Consider the following 24,930-nt stretch of genomic DNA (forward strand, 5'->3'; position numbering starts at 1 on the left):
GACACACAGCTGTTTTTATCAATGAAACCAGGTCAGACGGATAAATTAGAGTCTTAGCTCCTGCGTAAAAACCATTAAGACCTGGATGAGTGTGATTTACCTCCTTCTTTACCCGGACAAAACCGAGGTTATTATATTAGGCCCTCAAAAACTGAGAGAGTCTTTATCTCAGCAGGTCATCTCCCTGGATAATGTTAGCGTATGAACGAGCTCTACAGTAAAAAACCTCGGAGTTCTGTTTGACCAAGACCTCTCTTTTAAAACACATGTAAACCAGGCTTGTAAAATAGCGTTCTTTCACCTGCACAACATTGATAAAGTACAAAACGTCTTACCTAAGAGTGATGCAGAAAAACGTATTCATGCATTTGTTTGATCAAGGCTGGATTACTGTAACTGCTGCTGGCAGCGTGTCCTAAAAGTTCCCTGAGAAGTTTTCAATTAGTTCAAAATGCAGCTGCAAGATTGTTTACACAAAGAGACGAGAACACATCACACCTGTGCTAAAGTCTCTCCACTGACTTCCTGTTGAGTTTAGAATCAAAATTAAAATCCTGCTCCTCACATTTAAAGGGTTTGGCTCCGCTCTATCTCCAAGACGCCATCATTCCATATCAGCCAAACAGAGACTCTGCTCTCAAAACTCAGGCCTACTAGACATTCCTTGAGTCTCCAAAATCACTGTAAGAGGCAGAGCCTTCAGCTCCAAGCTCTGGTTTTATGGAATAAACTCCCAGCCCATGTTAAAGAAGCAGAAACAGTCCCTACATTTAAGACTAGGCTCAAAACGGACCTCTGAGAATGAGCTTCTGATCAGGTCAGTTAGGTAAAGCTCTGACCCACAGCCTGAAGTAAAGCTCTGACCCTCAGCCTGAAGTAAAGCTCTGACCCACAGCCTGAAGTAAAGCTCTGACCCACAGCCTGAAGTAAAGCTCTGACCCTCAGCCTGAAGTAAAGCTCTGACCCACAGCCTGAAGTAAAGCTCTGACCCACAGCCTGAAGTAAAGCTCTGACCCTCAGCCTGAAGTAAAGCTCTGACCCTCAGCCTGAAGTAAAGCTCTGACCCACAGCCTGAAGTAAAGCTCTGACCCTCAGCCTGAAGTAAAGCTCTGACCCACAGCCTGAAGTAAAGCTCTGACCCACAGCCTGAAGTAAAGCTCTGACCCTCAGCCTGAAGTAAAGCTCTGACCCTCAGCCTGAAGTAAAGCTCTGACCCTCAGCCTGAAGTAAAGCTCTGACCCACAGCCTGAAGTAAAGCTCAGACCCTCAGCCTGAAGTAAAGCTCAGACCCACAGCCTGAAGTAAAGCTCTGACCCACAGCCTGAAGTAAAGCTCTGACCCACAGCCTGAAGTAAAGCTCTGACCCACAGCCTGAAGTAAAGCTCTGACCCACAGCCTGAAGTAAAGCTCTGACCCACAGCCTGAAGTAAAGCTCTGACCCACAGCCTGAAGTAAAGCTGCCTGAGGAGAAACACTGCTGTGGGAAGTACAATCCACTGAGCGCTATCCTCTTCTTCTTACTGCAGACTTTGTCTTATTGTGATACAATATTTAATTTATCTGTAGTCTGTTCATCACTATTCACATGGTTTCTCCTGTCCCCCCCCCCTCGGGAGTGCCTGTCTTGGTCGAACGGAGGACCTCGGCTGAACAGAGGAACCTGCATTCTGGAATCTGAGGACTGGACGGTCTGTTTGCCTGGATACTTCATTCACCTGAACTTTAAATTGTCATATTTATTGCTCTGTTTTATTGCCTTAATGTTCGGTGCAGCTCTGTGAGGCAACTTGGGCTATACAAAACCATCCATCCATCCATCCATCCATCCATCCATCCATCCATCCATCCATTTTCTTCCCCTTTTCCGTTGCCGGGTCGTAGGAGCAGCTGTTGGAGTTGCCCAAATCACTCTGCACCAGCCCCTATGGCTCCTCCTGCAGGTGGTGGGTCCACAGAAGGACGGCCTCATGGTTCTAACAGGGCCTGTTGGTCTCTCATAAGGGGCTTCTGAACCGCTCTTTGTCTGACCCGTCACCTAGGACCAGTTTGCCCTGGGAGACCCTACCAGGGACACGAAGCCCCCGACAACAGAGCTCCTAAGATCATCCGGGCACTCAAACCCATTAAAACCATTAAACTTCAACTTAAACTTAGAATCTTAGTTCAAAGCCTCCTAGATTAATTTCCTTTGACTTGCAGTCTCCCTCATGTCAGCACAGGAACATCTCTTTCACCTCATTCATGAGTATTTGGATATGCACCACTTCATTTACTTAATACAGAGCCTTAAACACAAAGGGCCAGCTCGGTGAACACCCGTCTGTGTCTGCAAACATCACAGGAGCGAGAACCACTCCCCCGCCGGCTCTGGCCAGGAACCAGCGACTAAACATGTTTGTGGCGAGTGTGCAGAGCCACTGGCCTGGTGGGACTGAGACAGCAGAAATATACAGCACATGATGGTGTTGTTTTCTGGTTCTGGACCACAGCAGCTATAGTGGAGGTGACGGAGTTGTGAATGTTACCTGCAGAGCGTTGAGCCCCTGCAGCAGAGCCGTCCCAGAGCGAGCCACCTCCTCCAGAAGGTTCTCCCTGCGGATCACGTTCAGAACCTCTCCCAGGAACAGGGTCTTGGTCGGGTCGCCCATCCACGTGTTGAAGATCCGGAAGGGCTGAAAACAAAGCAACCATGTCAGCCCAGCTGCTCCAGCTGCAACACAGTCCACAAGCTAAGCCTCCAAATACTATAGCCACAAACACATCAGGATGAGAAGCCACTTGGCAGACAGTGAGACTGACTGTGTCTGTGACACATGTCTAACACCAGGCTACTTTATGTCAAAGAAAGCTCTCACTCACCTCACTGTGATAGCACACAGTCCAGGACAGAGGTAGGGGGACTCTTTTCATTAGGTGAGGTTGAATTTACCAGTCAAGCAAAGCTGCAGACTGGTAAGTTTGATATTTTAGAGCTAATTTAGATATTCCTCTCAGACTGGGAGAGACCCGATGTGGTGGAAACATTTTCTGTAGAGCTGACAAAGTAAGTCACTTATTTAGACAGGCCTTCCAGAACACCCAGTACTGCTCTGTTTGACTGCTGTTCCACTGTCTGCTTCTGCCTGTCCACATGTGGACAGAGGACTGAGAGGACTGAGAGGACTGAGAGGACAGAGAGGACAGAGAGGACAGAGAGGACTGAGAGGAGCCTGGAGTGCAACTATAACTCTGATGTCTGTGTGGAGTGGTGAACTGTGACCCCTGTGTGGAGCACCTCTTTAGGCTGCAGCTCGTCCTTGAAGTAGAACCCTCCGGTCAGGAGCTTCTTGCTGAAGGACACAATGTCAGCCGGATCGTCCAGCCCCCAGTGCTCGTGGGCCCAGAACTTCCCAGTGGCGCCCCCTCCTGTCTGCACCTCGTCCACGTGGAACGCACAGCCATGCTGCAGCAGAGGGAAAGGGAGGATCTCACCAAAGCGATCACACACACATGCATGACAAATGTTTTCATACGTGTGATTTGAAATTGAATTTAGTTGGAATACAGTCAACAGGAATGTGGAAGAACCTTGCGTGCGATGTTCCTGAGGCTCTTGAAGAAGTCCACAGAGGCGTGGTTGTCTCCTCCTTCTGCCTGGATGGGCTCCACCACGATCCCAACCACCGGTCTGCCCTTCAGCCTCCCCTGCTCGAGCAGGTCCTCCACCTGAAGCACGACAACACACCGCTCATACGTTTGTAGTAGTTCTATTGTAGCCACAGCTGCCCAGCGGAAGACTGAGGGAAGCCAGGCTGCCAATCTGCACCATCAGCCCCTCCACACCACCTGAGTCTATGAAATGCTTGTTATTGAGACGTGTATATCATTATTACACCCTATTTGACTTTTTAAATGCTTATTCAATAATCATTTGTGAGGAAAGTACAGTATTTTACATTATACCTTTAAAAAGAAATGTATTGTCATAGCAGCTGAGAATGACTGGTCTGTTTAATGCAGCCCTTTGTGTGTGAACAGCCAATCCACCTCTCTCTGCTGAGATCGGCCCTTTATTTGGTCAGATTCTGTTCTCAAATGGATCTGTGAGTTTGCCAGAGCCTTTTTATGGTGCCGTGTTTGCTGTATTTGACTCAGTCACTAGTTGTTAATGATCATTTGGCCCCGGCCCCTTTACTGACTGTTCCTCTCTAGTTAGGGATAGTAACTGAGTCATTTTCTTGTTATGAATCAACGGTGCCCCATAGCTCGAAGGGCCTTGGTCATATCACTGTGGATGGACTGTGCTGACCTCCCATTTTCTCCAGTTCTAATGTTCGGTTTTGTACTGATTTGTTTTCCATGAATTGAGTTGATTAAAACAACTGTCTATTCAATGCTTTTGTTGCCAGATTTGCCGTGTGCAGTTGTTTGAAAGGGGACCCGGACCCGCCCTATGGTTACACAAGAACAGGGGTCTCCAACCTTTTTTAACCCCGTGAGTTATTTTACTTAACAAAATAAGAAAAAGTATTTCAGTTGTGGATGTCAAGTGGATTCAGAAGGATTTACTTTCAAACAGACAGACAGCAGGAGTCTCTCCAGGACTAAAATGGAACATCTTCAGAAGAAAAAGGTGGACTCAGCAGATTTCATCAGAGCTTGCATGGTGTGTACCTCCTCCAGGCAGCGAGCCTCCTCCGCCGCATTCTCCCTGGTGAACTCCTCCAGAGGGTACCGTAGCCTGGGGAAGGGGGCCATGGGCCAGTCCAGAGATGGGATGTCCAGCTTGTGCATGGCCTTGGTGTGGGTGGAAGCCAAGCACCCTGGACATAAGCATTAATGAGAAAAACAGCAGCATTTACAGGGATGTGTCTCAGCTCGATGATCTGTGTATTTGTGCAGCTAATGTTGATATGAAAAAAAGTGGAACTGGCCGAATGGGAACCTAATGTACATGTTTTAGTGGTGGGAAAACTGGAGTACCCAGAGGAAACCTACGCAGACACGGGGAGAACCTGCAAACTCCACACAGAAAAGCCCCATCCAGGTGGGAATCAAACCTGGGACCTTCTTGAGGAGGCATGAGCTCTAACCACTGCGCCACAAAGATAGACAAAAATAGACACGAATAGGGGCAAGCTGGTTTACATTAAAGGGATTCCAACCTGTGACCTTCCTGTTTGGAGGTCAGAACACTAAGCTCGCCACCTCTGACCTTCTATTTATATAAGGTTTCTGTTTTGTGTGGAGGCCAACTCAGATACAGAACATTGTCCATTACTGAGAGCTCACACAGCATGTTGGGCCAGTCCAGTTGGTTTTGGGGCTCAGGGACCTGTTCTAAGATATTTGTCGTCTAGAACCAGAAAACACAACAATAATGTATGGAAGATCTGCAAATATGCAATATCGGGTTCATCATTGGTCGGAAAATTGGTTGTAAAAAATTGGCAAAAATTAGGAAGCAAATAAAATAATAAGGAAAACGTGTAAAAAAGACATCAGGAAAAAAATGGGGGAAAAATTGTGGGGAAAAAGAACCTTTATTTGAGCTGAAACAACCAAGTCACTTTCTTTAATGCTGTCCCTGAACCAACAGCATCACAACTGTCATTTTCGCAAAGTTAGGGTTAGGGTTAGAGTCGTCTTTGGAGCTTCCGTCAAAACAAGGACATGGGCCGGTTCATCTTGGCCACACAATCACGAGGATGTGTATGCCCGGGCTGTGGCTCTTTCCCCCGCGGAGTAATTGCCGTTTTAACGCTCTGAAGGAATAAAAATGCTAAAAATTAGAAAACGTCTTTTAATCCAAAATTAAGTGGCATTGTTAGTGGCATTGTCTGAAAGGGGAGACCCGCCCGAACACGTCGGTGGGTCTGCCCAAGCTGTGGGCCTCTCCCCGGGGGAGTCATTAAAGTTTATTTCCCCCATTCATTCTATACGGAGAATATTTGGATTATGATTTGTTAAGGTGGAGGCCCCGCTCATGAGGGCCCCACAAACTAGTCCATTCTTTAAAAGCTCGCAACAAACGCCTGATAATCACAGTCTATCTCATGACTAGTGCTGCAATTACATCTTCTCACCACCAAACCCTACGGCGCTGTTTGTCCTCATCCTGCTGCTGCTTTAGTGAGTCATGGTTCCCTCATGTTAACCTATAACGATCCGTGGACAGACTTTTTACTCATGTCTCCACCAGATTATATTTATAAAGTCAAACCAGTTCATTGTAACTCTTCATGACCTAAAGAACCTCAGCTTCTGTTCTGATGAACACTTATGCAGAGAACTGCATTATGGGAGTTGTCAGGTGACCCGCTCCTGCCCAAATGACGTCCTCCTGTCCCTGTGACTCCCAGTGACTCCTGTCCCTGTGACTCCCTGTGGCTCCTGTCCCAGTGACTCCTGTCCCAGTGACTCCTGTCCCTGTGACTCCTGTCCCTGTGATCTGTCCCTGTGACTCCTGTCCATGTGACTCCTGTCCCAGTGACTCCCAGTGACTCCTGTCCCAGTGACTCCCAGTGACTCCTGTCCCAGTGACTCCTGTCCCAGTGACTCCTGTCCCAGTGACTCCTATCCCTGTGACTCCTGTCCCTGTGACTCCTGTCCCAGTGACTCCCTGTGACTCCTGTCCCTGTGACTCCTGTCCCCGTGACTCCTGTCCCAGTGACTCCTGTCCCTGTGGCTCCTGTCCCCGTGACTCCTGTCCCCATCAGAGTTAAAGAAGGCCGTACCGATGGTCCGTCCGTGGAAGCCTCCGCTGAAGGACAGCAGCGTCAGGTTGGGGCTGCCTGGACTCTGTGGGAGACAGTTTGGTTTGGGGGGGGGGGCAGATGTGATGATGTTTGAACTGTTGGGACTACACACCTGGTTGACCATGCAGGAGGTCAGGTCTTCCTGTGTGGGGCTGCTGGATCCACGCTCCTTGTTCTGCACCAGAACGTCACACACACAGTTAGAGCGGGACGTCCCAAACCTTTCAGGCCGCGACCCCCAAGGTGCCCTCACTTCCCAAATACGGGCTTGGTCAGTGTTGAGTCACACAAACCCTGGTGTGTAACTGATGTCGGTCCACACTCTCCGTGGTGTCGCCTCCACACTGACCGAGCACGTATTTCCAACGCCAGGAGTTCCAGACGACCAAAATATTATCAGACTGCAAAACCTTTTCTAAACTGTCAACACAAATGAGAGTCAGTATAATAAAATATCAAGTCTTTAACTGTTGGAGGATCATTTAAATGGTTGAAAAAAATAACAGTATTTTTTTTTTCAAAAACACATATAGTAAAAACCTCAAAAGCCACTGTTCCAAATTATTCTGCAACTCATTGTTTCAATACATTTTAAAGCTTGTAATTAACTGAAAATGGTCATTTGTTGAATTTGTAGCATTAGGAGGTCATATTTACTGAAATCAAAAGCTATTTCAATCAAAAAAGTATTAACAGGCCAAGTTATATTTTACCATAGGACCTTCTTTGAGCAGCTTCAAAATTCTTAAATCCATTAAACTTGTGAGTTTTTGGACAGTTTCTGCTTGGATTTCTTTGCAGGATGTTAGAATAGCCTCCCAGAGCTGCTGTTTGGATGAAAACTGCCTCCCACCCTCATAGAAGTTTTTTTTTGTTGAGGCTCCAAAGGTTGTCAATAGGGCTGAGGTCAGGGGAGGAGGGGGTCCACATCATGAGTTTCTCTCCTTTTATGCCCATAGCAGCCAGTGATGCAGAGGTATTCTTTACAGCAGGACATGGTGCGTTGTCATGATGAAGAGGATTTTGTTCGGGAAAACACGGCTCTTCTTTTTGTAGCATAGAAGACAGTGGTCAGTCAGAAAGAGGTCATTTTCACACCTTCAGGGATCCTAAAGGGGCCGACCAACTCTCTCCCCAAAACATGACTCCGCCCCCTCCTTACTGACGTCACAGCCTTGTTGGGACATTGTGGCCATTCACCAACTATCCACTACTCTATTGATCTGACCATCCAGGGTCACACGGCCTCATCAGTGAACAAGACTGTTTGAAAATGAGTCCTCATGTATTTCTGAGCCACTGGAGCCGTTTCTGTTTCAGCTTCCATGAACAGTTTAGGGGAGGCCAGATAGAAGGTTTATGCACAACTGCAGCCTCTGGAGGGTCCTACACTTTGATGTTCGGGAGACTCCAGAGGCACCAGCAGCTTCAAATACCTGTCTGCTGCTTTGTAGCATCTGTTCTCTTAATCTGATGTATTTGTCTGGCTGAAACCGTCCTCATTGTGCCTTTATCTGCACAAACCCATGTGTGCTCGGAATCATCCACAAATCTCTTATCAGTTCGATGATTACGCTTAATCTTTCATGAAATATCGAAGGTTTTCATACCTAGACCAAGGCATTCAACTATTTCATCAGCAGAGAGATCCTTTATCTTTCCCTTATTGCTTGAAAATGTTGATCTGCATAATAAAGTGGAACATCCTTTTTCAGTAGTTTTTCCCTTGACTGGGCTTAACCTGACAACGAATCATCCCAGGTCTCTGAGATTAATGTCAGTGATTCATAGAGCCCCGAGACACAAAACTATCCATGAGTTTCATTAAAAAAATATTTTTTTTACCTTTTTGACACAAAAATACAATTTGCATAATCATTTGGAACGCAGTGTAATATGGATTTACTTTACTTTTCACATCAGACCTGAATGTGATTAATATCCGCTCGAATTGATCATGAGACCCCGACACAGCGCCTCTTTGTTTAACTTTAGCAGTTCATTTCTCAAACGTAGATGCTTCTTGAAAACTGAAAATATTTCAAAAACACAAACCCTAATCCTGGGGCAAACATCACATAAATGTTTGTTTTTTTCCACCTTTGAACATGTCTTTGGACTCACCTTGTACCAGATGAACATGGCTTTGTAGGCGTTCTCATTGGAGCAGGACCCACAGGCCATGGTCTGGACCCGGGACATCCCACGGGGGGCCACCTGGGGACGGAAACACCACAGTTAACACGACACACAATCTAGAAATGAAGCGTTGTCTTTCTGTAAGCCTTAGCTCTTAATAAACAGACTCTCTGATGTGGCTATTACATGTTTTATTTCTTCTCAGACAATACCCGAGGGTTCTTTTTTAAATCTGGACAGTGACGGTAGGACAAGACTTCATCAGTCATGAACGTTCCATTGTTATAGATGATGTTTAAAGATGCTGTGTTTCACTAGACCAGCTCTATGGGTCACACTAACTGTTTCAGATGCTCAGTGTTGTACTGTTGGTTAATATGCACTGTCCTGTAGTGACAATAAATATATTAACTGAATACATAAAGTCTGACTATAATGAACAACATGTCCCTGTATTGTTGCCTAAAACATTCTGTTGTTCTTCTTTACATGAATGCAACTGTCCTCATGATTCATTTCCCTTTAGTTAGTGCTGGAGAGACTGAGCTGGTGTGAGCTCCTCATCAACTACTGACCCAAATGACTTACAGTACAAATCCACCTCTTGAAGGTCCAAGTTTGGCTTGCAGACCCCACTTTGGACAACCATGCTCTACATAAAACCAAAATTTACATTTATAAACACAGACTGGAAATTCTAAAACACTTGAAATGACTAAACATGTCAATGATTAACATAGAAATGAACCTCATTTAAGCTCAGTATCAGTTTAACAACTTTACAAGTAAAAACAACTGACCGACAGCAGGCTCTCCGCCAGTTTGTCGGGGAAGTCCCCTGGAGGCATGAACCCCAGAGCAGGACGGTTCACAAACGTGCTCTGTCAAGACAACACGGGACAACACGGGACAACACGGGACAAGACGGGACAACATGGGACCATACAAGATAACACGGAAGATCAGACAGTCAGTGCACATGCTGTACATACAGTAACTACATTACGACTGACATTTTAAAAACATGTTAAACACGTGTAAATGACTTCAGTCCCACAGTTGAAGGCACTATACCACATCCCCCCCCCCCCTAATTGTGGAATGAACCTCCTTTAGTATACAGGTGAAACTCGGAGGGCCAGATCTTGTGATGGGCGCAGTCCGTGCGCAACTCTAAACGCAACGTGGCACACGCGCGATCTTGCATGGGGCGCAGGTTTTGCGCTAAAGGCTGCGCCGCTAGTGAGAGGGCGTTATTTAAGAAAAAGAGGCCGACTGAGGCGTGGTTCATTACAAGCAGCACAATTGAAAACAAAAGCGAAATTGCCTTGAAAAGTCTGATTGAGCGCGTCGGTTATGCACGGGCTTGCTTTGATAGATCAACGTGCACACCCCTCACACCAAAAGAAGTTTTACATAAATAAACCACACACGCCTCAAGTGCCACAACACCAGGTCTGATCTGAGTTTTAAGGAGACATTTCCATCATGTGTCAGTCTCTACCTCCTGATGATGCTCCTTGTGGAGCCAGAGCTCAGTCCAAAAGATAGAAGCACATTTTACAGGACGCAGAGCAACTTTTTTTTTCCAATTCAGCCGCTCCAAGAATCCTGCAGCTGTAGCGCAAATGTTCCAACACGCTACAGTTTTCTTGTAGCTACTGCATAACTCTGCAACTCCTCCGCTGCCGATATGACAGTTTCTGATCAATTAAATCATGTACATTTCGTAAATTTGCGCATTCGAACGGTGTCCAATGCGAGGCTGCTGCCTCTCTGTCCCGCCCGCTCAGCTTGGATCTGCAGTGAGTGGCTTCACACAGCGGAGGGACACTTTTATTTCTTTAATCTCTATTAAACATCGCGCGCTGCATCACGCATGTTACGCATGTACAAGAGAGCCCCCCCCCCACAAACAAAGGCTTGACATATGTCACTTTGCATGTATGAGTCTATATCATACTTTAGTTTCACAGTTTAAGTTGAATAACAGACTTTTTACACACAAGGAGACGTTTGGAGCGGTCGGTTCCCTAAGGTTTTGAATAGATCTCATGAACATGCTGCCAACACACTCTGACGGTGACCCTGTGTCTATAAACTGCTTCAAATATGTTTGGACACAACAAACAACTTTCATTGTTTGAATAAAACAAATGAAAATCAGGTAGAGTGCCTTTAACTGTGAGAGGTGGTAGTAGTCAGTAGTACCAGGTTATTGGGGTCGACCATCAGCTTGTGCAGAGCGGGATGGTTGTATCCTGAAACATCAACACAACAGAAATAGATTCAAATAGAAACGAAGCAAAAATAGAAAACCAACACCTTCAATTGTGCTCCCATTGTTCATACGCGGAACTCAAGATATATAAAAAAAAGACCCATTTCTCTCAGATATTGTTCACAAATCTGTCTGAACCTGTGAGTGTGACCTCAGAGGTGTGGTTTATCCAGACACATACCATCTGTGATCTATGCCACAATACGTTTGGTGGTATTTTTGTTCAGTGTAGTGCATTAAAGTGACGTAAGTTTAAGTCTGTAAGTTGAAAAGTTTACAAATGTAATACATTGTGTATAACTGACTCATTTCATGTAAAGTAAGTCCCTCCCACTGTCACTTTGACCAATGAGACGAGCTTTCCTGTCAACTGGCCTGTCAGGTCCAATAGGAAGGAGCTTCGTTTATGTTTGAAATGTTCTTCTTCTTGGGCACCGCTCAAAGTGGTAATTACAACAGGCAAACCCGGAGATGATCAGAGTGCTCCGAGTTTAGTGATCTGCAGCCAAAGATAAAGCTTCAGCATCAGTAATGTGAGCTTTACTTTACGGAGCATGTTTTGAATGATATCTGCTGCTTAGTGTAGCATTAGTCAGCTGACCGCTCGGAGGGAAACATCCTAGTTACCAGTCGCCTTGAACGCAGCATTCTTTTGCTCAGAGAGTGGGCTGTCCATGCTGCAGGTGGATGTTGCTGCAATTGTGATGGAGATTGGACGGTAAGGACAGCATTTCCTGGTTTAGGACCATGAGAGGAGCATACATGAAGATTGACAATTGCTCAAAACATGACTCTAGGTAAGTTTTTGATGGTAGAAAGATCTGAAAGTGGAGTTTGTTACATGCTGCATTTGCATTTTGAAGGATGTACAGTTAGTCATTTACATTTCCTATGAAAGGAATATGAGATCTAGAAGAAAGCAGGAGCAGTCGTACCGATGGGGATGGAGGCGATCTGGGTGTACACGTCCAGCATGCGATTCCCGTCCACATCCACCAGGTAGTTCCCGCGGCTCTCCTCGTAGTTTACGAACATGTTAATGGCCACGACGTTCTAAAGGACAGAATGCAGCGTTCATGTGAATATAAATATACACTCATCTAGGCGGCCGTGGTTTTGTGGTGCTGCCAATGTCTCTCACCTGGATGTCTCCCAGTTTCTTGAGTAGCTTCTATAAACAGAAATAAGGAGATTAGTAAGGAAGTAGGTGAATGAGTCAGCTAGGCAGCACGGTGGCACAGCAGTTAGCACCAAGGCCAAAGCCAGGACTTTACAAATGGTGAGGTCAATATACATGCGTTTCCAATGACATCACACATAGCTCTGGCGGCCATTTTGAATGCCGAAGTAGAATTCTGCAGTACAGCATGTAACAATATCTCTACTCAGGATGAAAATGAAAGACAACTGACTGACAGTGGCATTTCTATGAACTCGGAATCTTTGCTCAAGAAGAAAACAGTAAAAACATGTGTTTATGTGATATAAGCAGCAGATGTGGCGCAGACGTAGCATCTCTACAGCAGGATTTACTAAAGATCGGCTTCACTCTGAAGACTAAATGAACACGTCAAAGAAGGGACAGAAAAACTTCCTCTGTGATTTTTACAGTTTGTCAACAGAGTCTCAGTCTGAGCCAGTGTTTAAGCTGCTCAAGATGTTAGCATGCTACTGGTTAGCAACTGTCATCAACCAATTGTCAATGGCTTCAAACTGATAAACACCTGTGCCTCACACCTATGAACACTGAGGAAATGCTACAGTCACTGCTCTGACCTCTGACCTCTGTCACATGTTGTATCCAAGGCTAGATGTTTGTGGTTCAGGGCTTTCTCTTGGAGAGGTCAGAGCTGAGCTGTTGAAGCTAAATGCTAACCGGCAGCATGCTAACATCTTAAACACTGACTCACTGGTCTCTTCACATGAACGTCCTTCTCTGGGGCCGTGTTTTTATTGTTTCCTTCTTGAACAGTAATTACAAATACATAAAAATGCCACTGTCGATCAATTGTCTTTTATTGTCATCCTGAGTAGAGATATTGTTACATTTGTAGTACTGCACAGTTCCACTTTGGTATTCAAAATGGCCACCAGAACAACAAAGGTCACATGACTGAAAAGCATGTATAGGTATGCTGTATATGAGGGGGGGGGGGGGGGGGGGGGGGGGTGAGTTTATTTGAATGTAAGATGTAATTGAGTGCAATTTGGTGAATTTTAGATTCACCTCGATTATCAATTATTGCAATGCGTTCTATTTGGGGATTAGCCACAAATTGATGACTCGGCCTGAGCTCGTTCAAAATGCAGCCACTCGGGTTTTAACCGGCACCAACAAACATGAGCATACATTATATTTGTTGATAAATGCCTCCATGGCCTCGCTCCACAGTCTCTCTCTGCTGCAGATCAGATCAGGTTTTGTTTATTATGCCCACAATAAATGGAAGCTACGAGGGGACCGCTCTTTGTGTCACTGGACCCACATTGTGGAATGCCCTGAGAACCTGGGACGAGCCGAGTCTCAGGCCCCTGTGCTGCTGCTGATCTATGACACTGCACTGCTGGCGAGAGGGGGTCGCTTATTAAAAAAAGAGGTGGACTGAAGTGTGGTTCATTAGAAGCAGCACGGAGCTGCTCTCCTATAGCAGCGTCACATTTACATCACACGTGTTCCTTTAGCATTATAGGCTTATATAAGCTCCAGCTCAAACTAAAAACTTTAGACAGAGATGTACAGCTGAGGTGTGGGTCTGCACACGGCCAAAATGTGATCCACCCCTCACCCTCGCCCCTTCCCAGTCGAGGAGAGAGTCTGGCATCACATCACCACTGGCTATGGGAGTGTGTCCATCAGTCTGCCCCAGGGGCACCTGTGGCTCCAATAGTCACTCACCACCACTCAGTCTGTTGTGAATGAGTAATGACAACAATGTGGCGCTATGAGAAAGTACTGCATTAGTACAGTAGTACTGCAGTAGTGTCAGAGCATGGTGCAGTACCTGAGAGCGGGGCCCAGGGACGGCTGTCTTCATGCAGGGCCCGTCGTAGTCCCACTCCATCTGAGCCTGTGGGGCCGCCTTACTCACATGTCTGCAGCCTGTCCAACACACACACACACACACACACACACACGCAGACACACACACACACACACACACGCAGACACACGCAGACACACAAACACAGCGGTCAGTACAAACATGGACTCCACCGACTGCACATGAACCCGGGGCAGTGCTTTTTATTCCATTTTGTATTAAAGGAGCATCAAAGCAAAGGCAGGTGTAAAGAGGGCAGGACGGACTGACCTGTACACGGCAGGCGGACAAGTCTTATGAAAAATACACAGTCACTGTACTGAAGGATGACAATATATCGAGTACAGAGCCTTTATATGATACAAGAAACTTTAGAAATGTTTAAATCAATATAGAACATTATCTAAGAGAAACTAGATGTTTTTACTAAAGAAAGAGTACGATGACTTCAAAATAACACTGCTCCAGTAGAAGCAAAAAGTGAAAAAGTACTGCCTGAAGTATAGTAAGTGTAGTAAGTGTAGTACTGTATATGTAACAGAGTACTATCTAATCCACACAGCAAACCGGCTTGGGTCGGATCGCAGCGGGAGTGAGGGACTTTGGCCCCAGGACCGGGCCAGACCAGGTCGCACCAGAGTCCGCTCAAAAATTGACAGGGCGGTTTATGATTACAGTCAACAGGATATGGAGGATGTTTGTCCGGCTGATGTACAGAGCAGGACAAACGGAGCGGTCATTTCAACACAAACACGCACCACGTCCTGTTTTATACCAAGAAAGAGTAACACAGGGTAACACAATAACAGAAAGATGACACTGTGGCCCATGTGCAGAGCAGGCCTTATACAACATCAACAAAACACAAAACAACAGCGTATTTCCCCCCCAAAACAACCACTTTTACAACATTGTGCAAATTAATCAATGAAAATACAATAAGCTGTTAAACGTAAAACACCCACACAAGGCACAGTGCAGGCAGTGTTCATTTTGACGCCATATTTTAGTCTAGTTTTCGCCTTTTGACATAAATGTCATTTCATTTTACTCAAGATTTAGTCAAATAATTCTTTTCAGTTTTAGTCGGGTTTTAGTCAACTAAATATAAGATGAATTTTGGATTTCATATTTAATGGCGGTGCTCTGCTGGGTGGAGCTTCTCCTCATGTTCCTTTGGCAGAGGATTTAAATGATATGAGGCTCTGTTTAACTGTCAGTGGAGTTTGGATGATTTCAGTCTCTTTTTAGTTGTCGAAAATATCTGGGCAATTTAGTCATAGTTTTAGTCTCATAAACAACTTTTAATTTAGTAAATTGAGTCGGCAAAAAACATCACTTTGACTGAACTGAACACTGAGTGCAAGCGCTGCCTCACTTGAAAATGTTACACAAAGACCAGAACAGATCAATGACATTAACACACCGGGGAACACACTGAAACATACGTGTTCAGTATCTTTGACATGCTGCATGTGAGAGTGAAACATGCTCTGCACTGAGGGCAGAGGGGAAACAGAAGACACGCTCTGAAGATACAAGTCAAATCTATGTGAAATAACATTTATATGTATATTTATATATTTATGTAATATTATATAACAGGCTCTTCTGCACTGTAGATTTGGCTGTTTCTTGTTTCCAGGTAAAGGCCTGATGTTAAAGGCTGATTTAGTTGTTGTTACAAATAATCAAAGAGAACATGTGGATTCAAATGTCACACTGCAAAAAGTAAGTGACTTTTTCTTTGATTTGAGAGTCTCATTTCAAGAAATCTGTCCACGGGGCAAGAGATTTAGACTTAAATGAAGATAAAACACCTACAACAGTAAGTCAATGAAGATGTGATTTCTTTTATCTTAATGTAAGTGTAAATATCTCGCTTCATGGTCAGATTTCTTTAAATTAGAATCTCAAATCAAGGACAAATTTCAAGGATAACTTTGTGCAGTGCAGTTTTGGTCCAAACTCATTCTCACCTCTCCTTCAGATGACTGTGTGGGTCACTGCAAGGTCAGCAAATGGATACAAATGCTTTGCACTTTTCCTACATTGTGTTTACGATGTTCTGAGTTAGGACAAAAGTGTAAAAGTGCAAAGAGAAAAGTGAGAAAGATGAGTTGTAGTGTGATGGCGTGAGCGGCTCTTACCTGAGAGAGAGGAGCGCAGGCTGTGCAGAGAGAGGCGTGTCAGGAGCCGGGACGCCATGGTCACAAATACACTTCACCCTGAGGACACCGGTATATATCATCCCCATGATCCCACACACAGGCGGAGACTGACTGTTCATTGGGGGGGGGGGGGGGCAAACATTAACTATCTGTATGGAAGTCCTGTCTGAAGCAGTCTCAGATTAATAAGTTTAGTAGGCAGTTAAAGCATTAAACTGTAGGTCCAAAGCCCGTGTGAGGCTATCAGAGCAGGGAGGGGGAAGGAGTCCGAGCCAACGGGAGATGTGGGAGATAAGCCTCGGACGCTGAGGCTGCGGCCTTGATTTGTGCCACTGTGCATCCCATAATAAGGTTCACTGAACTCAAACATACTGTGGAATCTGTTTCTACAAACTTTAAAGTTCAACTGTTGAGCTTTAAGGCTGAAAACAACTTACAGCAGAGGTGAACAAAGTGCGGCCCGGGGGCCAAATGCGGCCCTCAGACCAATTTATGGTGGCCCTCGGCCTCTTGCTGTATCGGTACTCATCACCAGAGATGGACCTTTATATTTGAAATGTAATAATTCTATACAATTCTATCCGAACAACTAACATTTTACTGTGAGACAGAGCTGGCATGAAGGTTTTAAGCTTAAATAGAAGGCCAGTCCAAGGTTTTGCGGCACTAACTACTGATCTACGGCCCTTCACCCCGTGTACACTTCAATATGCGGCCCCCCATGAAAAAAGTTTGGACACCCCTGACTTACAGTTTTTAAGAAAAGTCAAGTTTTGCTGAAATAGAAAATACAAAAAAATTAAAAGAGTTCAGTTCAATCACCTTTTAACAAATACTTAAAATCTTTACAACCAACCTCACAAGACAGCTGAACAAAACAAAAACAATCTAATTGCATTTTTTTCTGTATAGTAAAATGAAATATTGAAATAGTTAGTTCCCAGTCAGGAATGTGTTAGTCCTGTGACTGATCAGCTGGCTCCAAATTCTGAGAAATATACAATCTCCTGGTCATTCAGCGACCGGACACCAGTGTGGCCTGTACAAGTGCTCAGTAATAGTGAGCGGCGTCTTTCTACAACGGGCCACTCAATAGTTCCGGCCCGCGGTCCAGTTCTGGCCCGCGCCTCATTTCCTTAATATATATATTTTTGGCATTATTATTATTGGCATTATCCCAGTCCACCAGCATGTCCCGCTGCCCTGCTGCGTGGAACCGATGCCGCCGTCAGTACGTCCTTAAGCAGCCCCGTCCTGCCATGGTGATGACAACCACCATCATCATCATCATCATCATCATCATCATCATCATCATCATCATCATCATCATCATCATCATCAACATCATCAACACTTTCACCAACATCAGCTTCCCACCTTTATTCCCTTCTTAAGGAACAGGCTTCGTAGGAGGAGATTGAGCAGCCATGTTTCACAGATCACTCAGGATCTTCATCAGTTCTATCTTCTACATGAAGCCCTCACATGAACTGGGTGAGTGGGCCTGAGAGTTTAGACTGAGGCGTGCGGGACACAAGCGTGTTAAGCTGCGATGAACAAATGCTGCCTTTTGGTGGGGTTTATGGGATTATTCACAAGTCCCAAGGGAAACACTAGAGGCAAGAAGCAGCTAAACATCAGCTATGAAGGTAAGCTAATGCTATTTAATGTTATGCTAACACTAGCTGAAGTTGTGCTGCTCATTGGCAAAGGAAAACAGCGGTATGATGATGTGAAATATTGAATCTGTCTGAAGTGCATGCTTTAGAGGGCGGTCCTCTCTCTCCATGTCCAGTCAGAGGCCAGTCTGTTCACGTCACGTCAGCACCAGGTCAGCAGACTTGTGCCTGGTCAGCTCGGATGAGTCCTGGCCTGGGCAGTGGAGACGCTCACCGAACAGGGTAGACCGGGCACTGGGCTGGGCAGGGCCTGCCGGTGTAAACAGCCTCTACTGCAGGGCACATTGTGGAGCAGGTTTGATTTAAAGGGGGGGTATTATGCAAAATGGACTTTTTCAAGCTCTTTATCATGTTATTCTGTCACTCCCTCATTAAAAACATGGCTGAAGTGTTGCCTTGGCACATTCACGTATTTCTGAGTAATCTGTAAAAACTCTGATGGCGGCCATTTTAGGGATAGGTTTGCCTGAGTCCTCCTAGGAACGCCCCCACCTCCTGGAGACGCCTCCGAGCTTTGGTCACCAGCCGAGTAACCAACCACTGCTCCTCAGCAGAACCCCCTCCCCACTGATGCCACAGACAGCGTGTGGAGGGGGCGTGTCTAAAGGCTCAGAGGTTCTTAAAGAGACAGAGGCCTATTTCAAGACATTCACTACAGCCATTTTGAGAGAGACTTTTTATACAAGGCAGTTATTCTAATTTACTGCATTTACAGACCAACAGAAGGTTTGTCATCATTGTAGTGTGATATAGACTGGTGCTATGGGACTGAAAAAAGCATAATACCCCCTCTTTAAATAAGACCTGACATGAAAGTGTGAAAGTCTGCACAAACTATGGTCAGTATGTTCACGGAAGTTAGCTCTGATTGTCGTGCTATTTTAACATGTTAATTAACTATTAACTAACACTAATTCTAGCCTTTCGCTTCAACAAATAAAACGCCACATTTGTAAAATGGTAAATGGACTGAACTTATATAGTGCTTTTCTACCTTTATCAGGACCAAAGAGCTTTACAGCAGCACCCACTCATACACCAGTGTACACAGACACCGTACAGTCTCCTCCATTCTTCATTCTGTGTAGTTTGCTCTAACATACTCTAAGCAATGATCCATCTATTATCTATTCATTCCAATAAGACGAACTCCCCATGTTAGCATCATGATCATAGCACAGAGCATTTAAAACTTAGCTTTAATTTTGGTTTAAATGTTGTTTGTGTCAGCAAAAATATTAAGCTTACCAAAACCATGATGATACAGCATAACATAACAAAATTACCAACAATAAACATTAAAAACGTTTGTAGAAAATAACATCCGTACACAGGCATGGCTGAATATAAAATTATTAATTTATTGAGGAATTAAATTAAGAACATACAGTAGAAGCATAGAAACAAGTGATATGTCATTGCGGTAAAGAACAGAACATGCAGGCACTACCTAAGACATGGTCCAGCAGAGTTCACATTGGTGGGCTACAACATGGTCATCGTAATCATCACACAAAAGCAGCTACCGACATCGATATGGTGTGGACGAATCACCGACAGGAGCAGCGTTAGCAAAACACACAATGGCACAGTTTAGTCCAAATACACCCATGAAACGACGTGCCCCCCCCAGGCTGGCACGAACACGCTCAGAGGCTGCGCTCAAGCCACACAAGTGAACAGTTTAAGATGGAGGCCAGGGCCGGTTCTGGTTTCAAAGAGGCCAACGCTCCTCTACATCCTTTTCCAACCTGACAAACTACTGCAATTAACGTTTATTTTTTATTTTTTTTGCAACTCAGGGGGCCCCCCGGTGGTTTAAGAGTCTGCTTGTATTTGGAAACACCGATGCTCCAAGTAGAAAATTCAGAAATGCTCAACCTTTTGACAGCATTATGATCCCTAAACGTTAGAATCTCCATCTCTCTCAGTTCATCTGTGCTGACAGTCATGTTAAAGGGAAGTGTTATGTGTTACGTGCACTTTTACCAGCGTTGCGCTTCCAAGTTGCGATGTTTGATCATTAAAAACATACCTGGAGTTCGAGTTCTTTAGTTTTGAAAGGGTTTTCATTTCCCACTGAGCTCCCAAACCCTATGCAAACCTCGAGGCTCACCCCTTCTTCGCAGAGCGGCGAGAGGCAAAAAACCGCACTACGACCCGCTCTGATGCAATCTGTACTTGACTTGAGTAGTATCTTGTTGAGACCTATTACTTTTACTCCACTAAATATAATACTTTTCACTCCACTATCTGTCCATAAAGACTCCAAACAATAAGAGTTAGCTGCATGTTTTGTCCTATTATAGCTTTATGAATCACATTCCTAAACTGTAGGAGGTGTGGATAATTCCTCTGGCTCACCACAAGGATGCAGATTTGTCCCTGTTTTATTCCCAGTACAGGTGGTGAATTTGGGAACAGTCTTCAACTATTTTCAAGCTGCAAAGTTAGGATTCCGAACACTGCAATTACTATGAGGGGTGTACTTTCTACTTGGAATAAAGGCAGATACTTCGGTAAAGTTTTGATGGAGCAACTTTTACTTGTTCTGGATAGATATTTGACTAGAAGTGTCTGTAATTGAAGTCAAGTCATGGGAGAGAAGCGACTTGCAAGACCAAGGGAAGCTTTTAATAAGGATGTGTTTGAAATGATCAAAAAGCGCAAAAGAAAGTCATAACACCTCCGCTTCAAACATGGGGTCAGTTTTTGTTTCATGCCAAATCAGCCGCTTTTGAACTGCACATCCTGTAGCTGCCCTCCATCTCAAGTTAAAACTCTGTATGTTACAAGACACTAAAAAATACAGGACAAAAACATTTTCTTCATAAGACGTTTAAGTGTTACAAGTACGTGGACCAAACACATTCAGCACTGTCCCTCGACAATACTTCATACAAAAATATCAAGCGCTCTGCAGATCTGCCCTGGGCATCCATTATAGGGCTACATTAGACTATCATTATTATTCTTATTAATAATATGAAGAAATATTGAGGAATAAATGTACAGCTTCATTCATGCTTAGTGTAACTGGCAGGATGACAAAAAAGAAACATGGCACATAAAAAATGCTAATTAAACAGATGACTATTATATTATGTATAGAAGGGGGTTTGGGTGTGTGTCATGGCTGTTGTGCTCATTTCGAGGACCCTGGACAGAATAGTTAAAGTGGGTTTTTGTGCGTTTTTCCAAAGCCCAGCTCAAAAGTAAGCAGCAGCGTCTGTAAACACGGGGTCATGTCGAAGCAGTGTGGGGGGGGGGGAGAGAGACCTGGACGGATTTCCCTAACATGGATAGTCTCATGCCAAATACCTTACGCCAAACATTTTTTGCAAAGGGAAGAGATTTGAGATTTAAAGCCACAGTTTGTCTCTTTCCAAAACACTTCCACTTTTCACAACGTGATCCGACCTTCTTCTCTAGCGTGTAAACTCAAGTCTGTAATAGGCTTCTGGCATTTCGTACAGCATCTCTAGACAAGAGGATTAGTGCGGGAGCTTTGGGGTGATACTTTATTGGTACTACGAATAGGGCCGGGTAGCGTTAAAGGGGACAACCCAGGGACAGCACTACAAGAAGCGACTTGGTGGTTTCAGCTCAAATAAAAAAATGTTCCCCCATTTTTGTCAATTTTTTCCCCCTTTTTTCTTTTTAAATCTTGTTTTCACAATTTGTCTCCCACCTTTTTGCAAATTTCACTATTTCCCACAACTTTTTCCTTAATTTTGCCACAATTTCTCCCAATTTTTTTCCTCAAATTATTTCCAATTTTTCCACACACTTCTTGACATTGGAGATGAACTTGATATTGTAAATTTTCAGATCTTCCACACACTATTGTTCTGTTTTCTGGTTCTAGACGACTAATATTTTAGTTCAGGCATTGGCATTGAAAACCAAGAATCGTTGAAGTACTGGCATCGGAAAATAAGTGTGTTCGAGATTCTACAAAGCAGTAAAGATGTCTTCATATCGTTAAGTTGCGTAATTATCCTGCCAAATACGTTCGACCAGTACCAGGGAATTTCTCGGCTTTTCAAACACAATCTGAGGCTTTAAATCTCATCCACGTAATCTATCATGACTTAAAGGCCCCGTACCCGACTGTTTTGTCGCGTTTGTCCAAACTTATTGCTATAACGTTACCTAACACACATCAAACGAGTTCTTATGAAGCAGAACACAAACTAGTCTGATAATGAATCAATCATTACATTTAGATGCCAAATGTCTGCTTTCCATGGAGGGGAAAACTAATTTCTGTTCACCACTAGAAAAACAACGGGTACAGGGTCTTCAGGCAAAGTAGCCGTCTGTATTTTCCGTCAGTGCTGGCCCTGAATCTGTGGGGACTTTAGGGGCCCTCTCGTCCCTCAGAAGCGCCCCCTGTTTGTTTGTTTGTTTGTTTGCCTGACTGTGTGTGTGGCTGCTGGGAGGCTTGTTGTTGTGCTGTAGGAGGTCTGAAGGCGGTTGGATCGGACTCTCCCTCCCCGGGTCCTGGGACAGCTCTACTTGAACTCTGCCAGGACGTCGTTGAAGATGTTGAGGAACAGAGCCACGTGGTACTCCTTGAAGATCAGCGCCGGGCGGAAGCGGATGGAGCGCTCGCCACAGCCTCCCAGCAGCACCCCTGCGGAGCAAAACCGTTAAAAGCTGAAAGAAAATGTAGAGCAAACCTTCAGGAGCGCGTTTTTATTTGTATTTTTGCTGAACTCATGGAGCAATACAAATTGAGGAAGAATGATTATTTTTAAGGAAATGTAGATTTAATGCCGGCTGGAATCAAATGAAATGTTTATTAAAGATTTGAATAAAAATCAAAGTTCTGTAAATGTAAATAGAGTTGTTTCTTTCCTTTTCTTTAACAAATCCAGGCATGTTCTTGATGAAGGACTTTATAATGTCACGAGGCTCAAAAAGAATCAATTTCCCCCCAAACCTTTTTACCATCTGCATTGCGTGTGCACTGAGCACTTGGCCCTCGCCTGTGAGTAGTGCTGTATGTAATGTGAGTGATGGAAAGAGCAGGAGACTTGGCCAGGCCGGAGTGATGCACGTTTGCATAAAGGCAAATCTCCCTCAGAACATTAGGAAACTTTACGTCAATACATTCTGAAGGATAGTATTTCCATAAAGTGGGAGTACACAGTGAGGGAGTACACAGTGAGGGAGAACACAGTGAGGGAGAACACAGTGAGGGAGTACACAGTGAGGGAGAACACAGTGAGGGAGTACACAGTGAGGGAGTACACAGTGAGGGAGTACACAGTGAGGGAGTACACAGTGAGGGAGTACACAGTGAGGGAGAACACAGTGAGGGAGTACACAGTGAGGGAGTACACAGTGAGGGAGTACACAGTGAGGGAGTACACAGTGAGGGAGTACACAGTGAGGGAGTACACAGTGAGGGAGAACACAGTGAGGGAGTACACAGTGAGGGAGTACACAGTGAGGGAGTACACAGTGAGGGAGTACACAGTGAGGGAGTACACAGTGAGGGAGTACACAGTGAGGGAGAACACAGTAAGGGAGTACACAGTAAGGGAGTACACAGTAAGGGAGTACACAGTGAGGGAGAACACAGTGAGGGAGAACACAGTGAGGGAGTACACAGTGAGGGAGAACACAGTGAGGGAGAACACAGTGAGGGAGTACACAGTAAGGGAGTACACAGTGAGGGAGTACACAGTAAGGGAGTACACAGTGAGGGAGTACACAGTGAGGGAGTACACAGTAAGGGAGTACACAGTGAGGGAGTACACAGTGAGGGAGTACACAGTAAGGGAGTACACAGTGAGGGAGTACACAGTGAGGGAGTACCTTTGTCGCGGGCCTTGAGAAGGATCTTGCTCCTTGTTGGGTCGTCGCGGATGTCGATAGCACAGAAGGTGCCCTGCCCTCGAGCGCGGCTCAGCAGCCCAGGATACTGCTCCTACAGACACATGACACAGCAATATGAGTCTGACCTCAGGTCACTACTACAACAGCAGTCTGTCCTCAGGTCACTACTACAACAGCAGTCTGTCCTCAGGTCACTACTACAACAGCAGTCTGTCCTCAGGTCACTACTACAACAGCAGCAGTCTGTCCTCAGGTCACTACTACAACAGCAATAGCCTGTCCTCAGGTCACTACTACAACAGCAGCAGTCTGTCCTCAGGTCACTACTACAACAGCAGTAGTCTGTCCTCAGGTCACTACTACAACAGCAGCAGTCTGTCCTCAGGTCACTACTACAACAGCAGTAGTCTGTCCTCAGGTCACTACTACAACAGCAGTCTGTCCTCAGGTCACTACTACAACAGCAGTCTGTCCTCAGGTCACTACTACAACAGCAGTAGTCTGTCCTCAGGTCACTACTACAACAGCAGTCTGTCCTCAGGTCACTACTACAACAGCAGTCTGTCCTCAGGTCACTACTACAACAGCAGCAGTCTGTCCTCAGGTCACTACTACAACAGCAGTCTGTCCTCAGGTCACTACTACAACAGCAGCAGTCTGTCCTCAGGGTCACTACTACAACAGCAGTAGTTTGTCCTCAGGTCACTACTACAACAGCAGTAGTCTGTCCTCAGGTCACTACTACAACAGCAGTCTGTCCTCAGGTCACTACTACAACAGCAGCAGTCTGTCCTCAGGTCACTACTACAACAGCAGTAGTCTGTCCTCAGGTCACTACTACAGAAGAAGAAGACTTAAAAAGTTCCAAATAAAAGATGTCTCTTATGCCGCACGTCTTTTCCAGGGCACTATGTCATTATTATGGGTGAGGCAATACTTAAAAATCCAATCTCCAAACGGACTTGTTTGTCAGGATTCAGATGCACACAGTCACTGAATCAATCATTCATGGCCCACACAGATACTGTATTT

At 45.0% G+C, this 24,930-nt stretch overlaps 2 protein-coding genes across 2 annotated transcripts in view; both read right to left on the reverse strand.

Moving 5' to 3' along the window:
- Nucleotides 1-16,436, reverse strand: part of LOC306969744 (4-aminobutyrate aminotransferase, mitochondrial-like) — an 18,275-nt gene extending 1,839 nt beyond the window's left edge. Inside the window, exons 1-13 of the mRNA XM_079565451.1 lie at nucleotides 16,349-16,436; nucleotides 14,160-14,257; nucleotides 12,299-12,328; nucleotides 12,093-12,210; nucleotides 11,088-11,137; nucleotides 9,677-9,757; nucleotides 8,862-8,954; nucleotides 6,850-6,912; nucleotides 6,717-6,780; nucleotides 4,654-4,802; nucleotides 3,568-3,705; nucleotides 3,275-3,442; nucleotides 2,526-2,672 (exon numbers count right to left, since the gene is read on the reverse strand). Of these exons, the coding sequence (XP_079421577.1) occupies nucleotides 2,526-2,672; nucleotides 3,275-3,442; nucleotides 3,568-3,705; nucleotides 4,654-4,802; nucleotides 6,717-6,780; nucleotides 6,850-6,912; nucleotides 8,862-8,954; nucleotides 9,677-9,757; nucleotides 11,088-11,137; nucleotides 12,093-12,210; nucleotides 12,299-12,328; nucleotides 14,160-14,257; nucleotides 16,349-16,406 (1,257 nt within the window). The 5' untranslated portion in view covers nucleotides 16,407-16,436. The remainder of the gene's footprint in view (nucleotides 1-2,525; nucleotides 2,673-3,274; nucleotides 3,443-3,567; nucleotides 3,706-4,653; nucleotides 4,803-6,716; nucleotides 6,781-6,849; nucleotides 6,913-8,861; nucleotides 8,955-9,676; nucleotides 9,758-11,087; nucleotides 11,138-12,092; nucleotides 12,211-12,298; nucleotides 12,329-14,159; nucleotides 14,258-16,348) is intronic.
- Nucleotides 16,437-22,461: 6,025 nt separating this feature from the next.
- The window catches only part of LOC306969742 (4-aminobutyrate aminotransferase, mitochondrial-like), a 47,276-nt gene continuing 44,807 nt past the window's right edge, over nucleotides 22,462-24,930 (reverse strand). The window contains exons 15-16 of the mRNA XM_079565449.1: nucleotides 23,878-23,989; nucleotides 22,462-22,687 (exon numbers count right to left, since the gene is read on the reverse strand). Of these exons, the coding sequence (XP_079421575.1) occupies nucleotides 22,566-22,687; nucleotides 23,878-23,989 (234 nt within the window). The 3' untranslated portion in view covers nucleotides 22,462-22,565. The remainder of the gene's footprint in view (nucleotides 22,688-23,877; nucleotides 23,990-24,930) is intronic.

The sequence above is a fragment of the Gobius niger genome, assembly GCF_951799975.1.
Source record: "Gobius niger genome assembly, chromosome: 10".
Classification (NCBI taxonomy): Eukaryota; Metazoa; Chordata; class Actinopteri; order Gobiiformes; family Gobiidae; genus Gobius; species Gobius niger.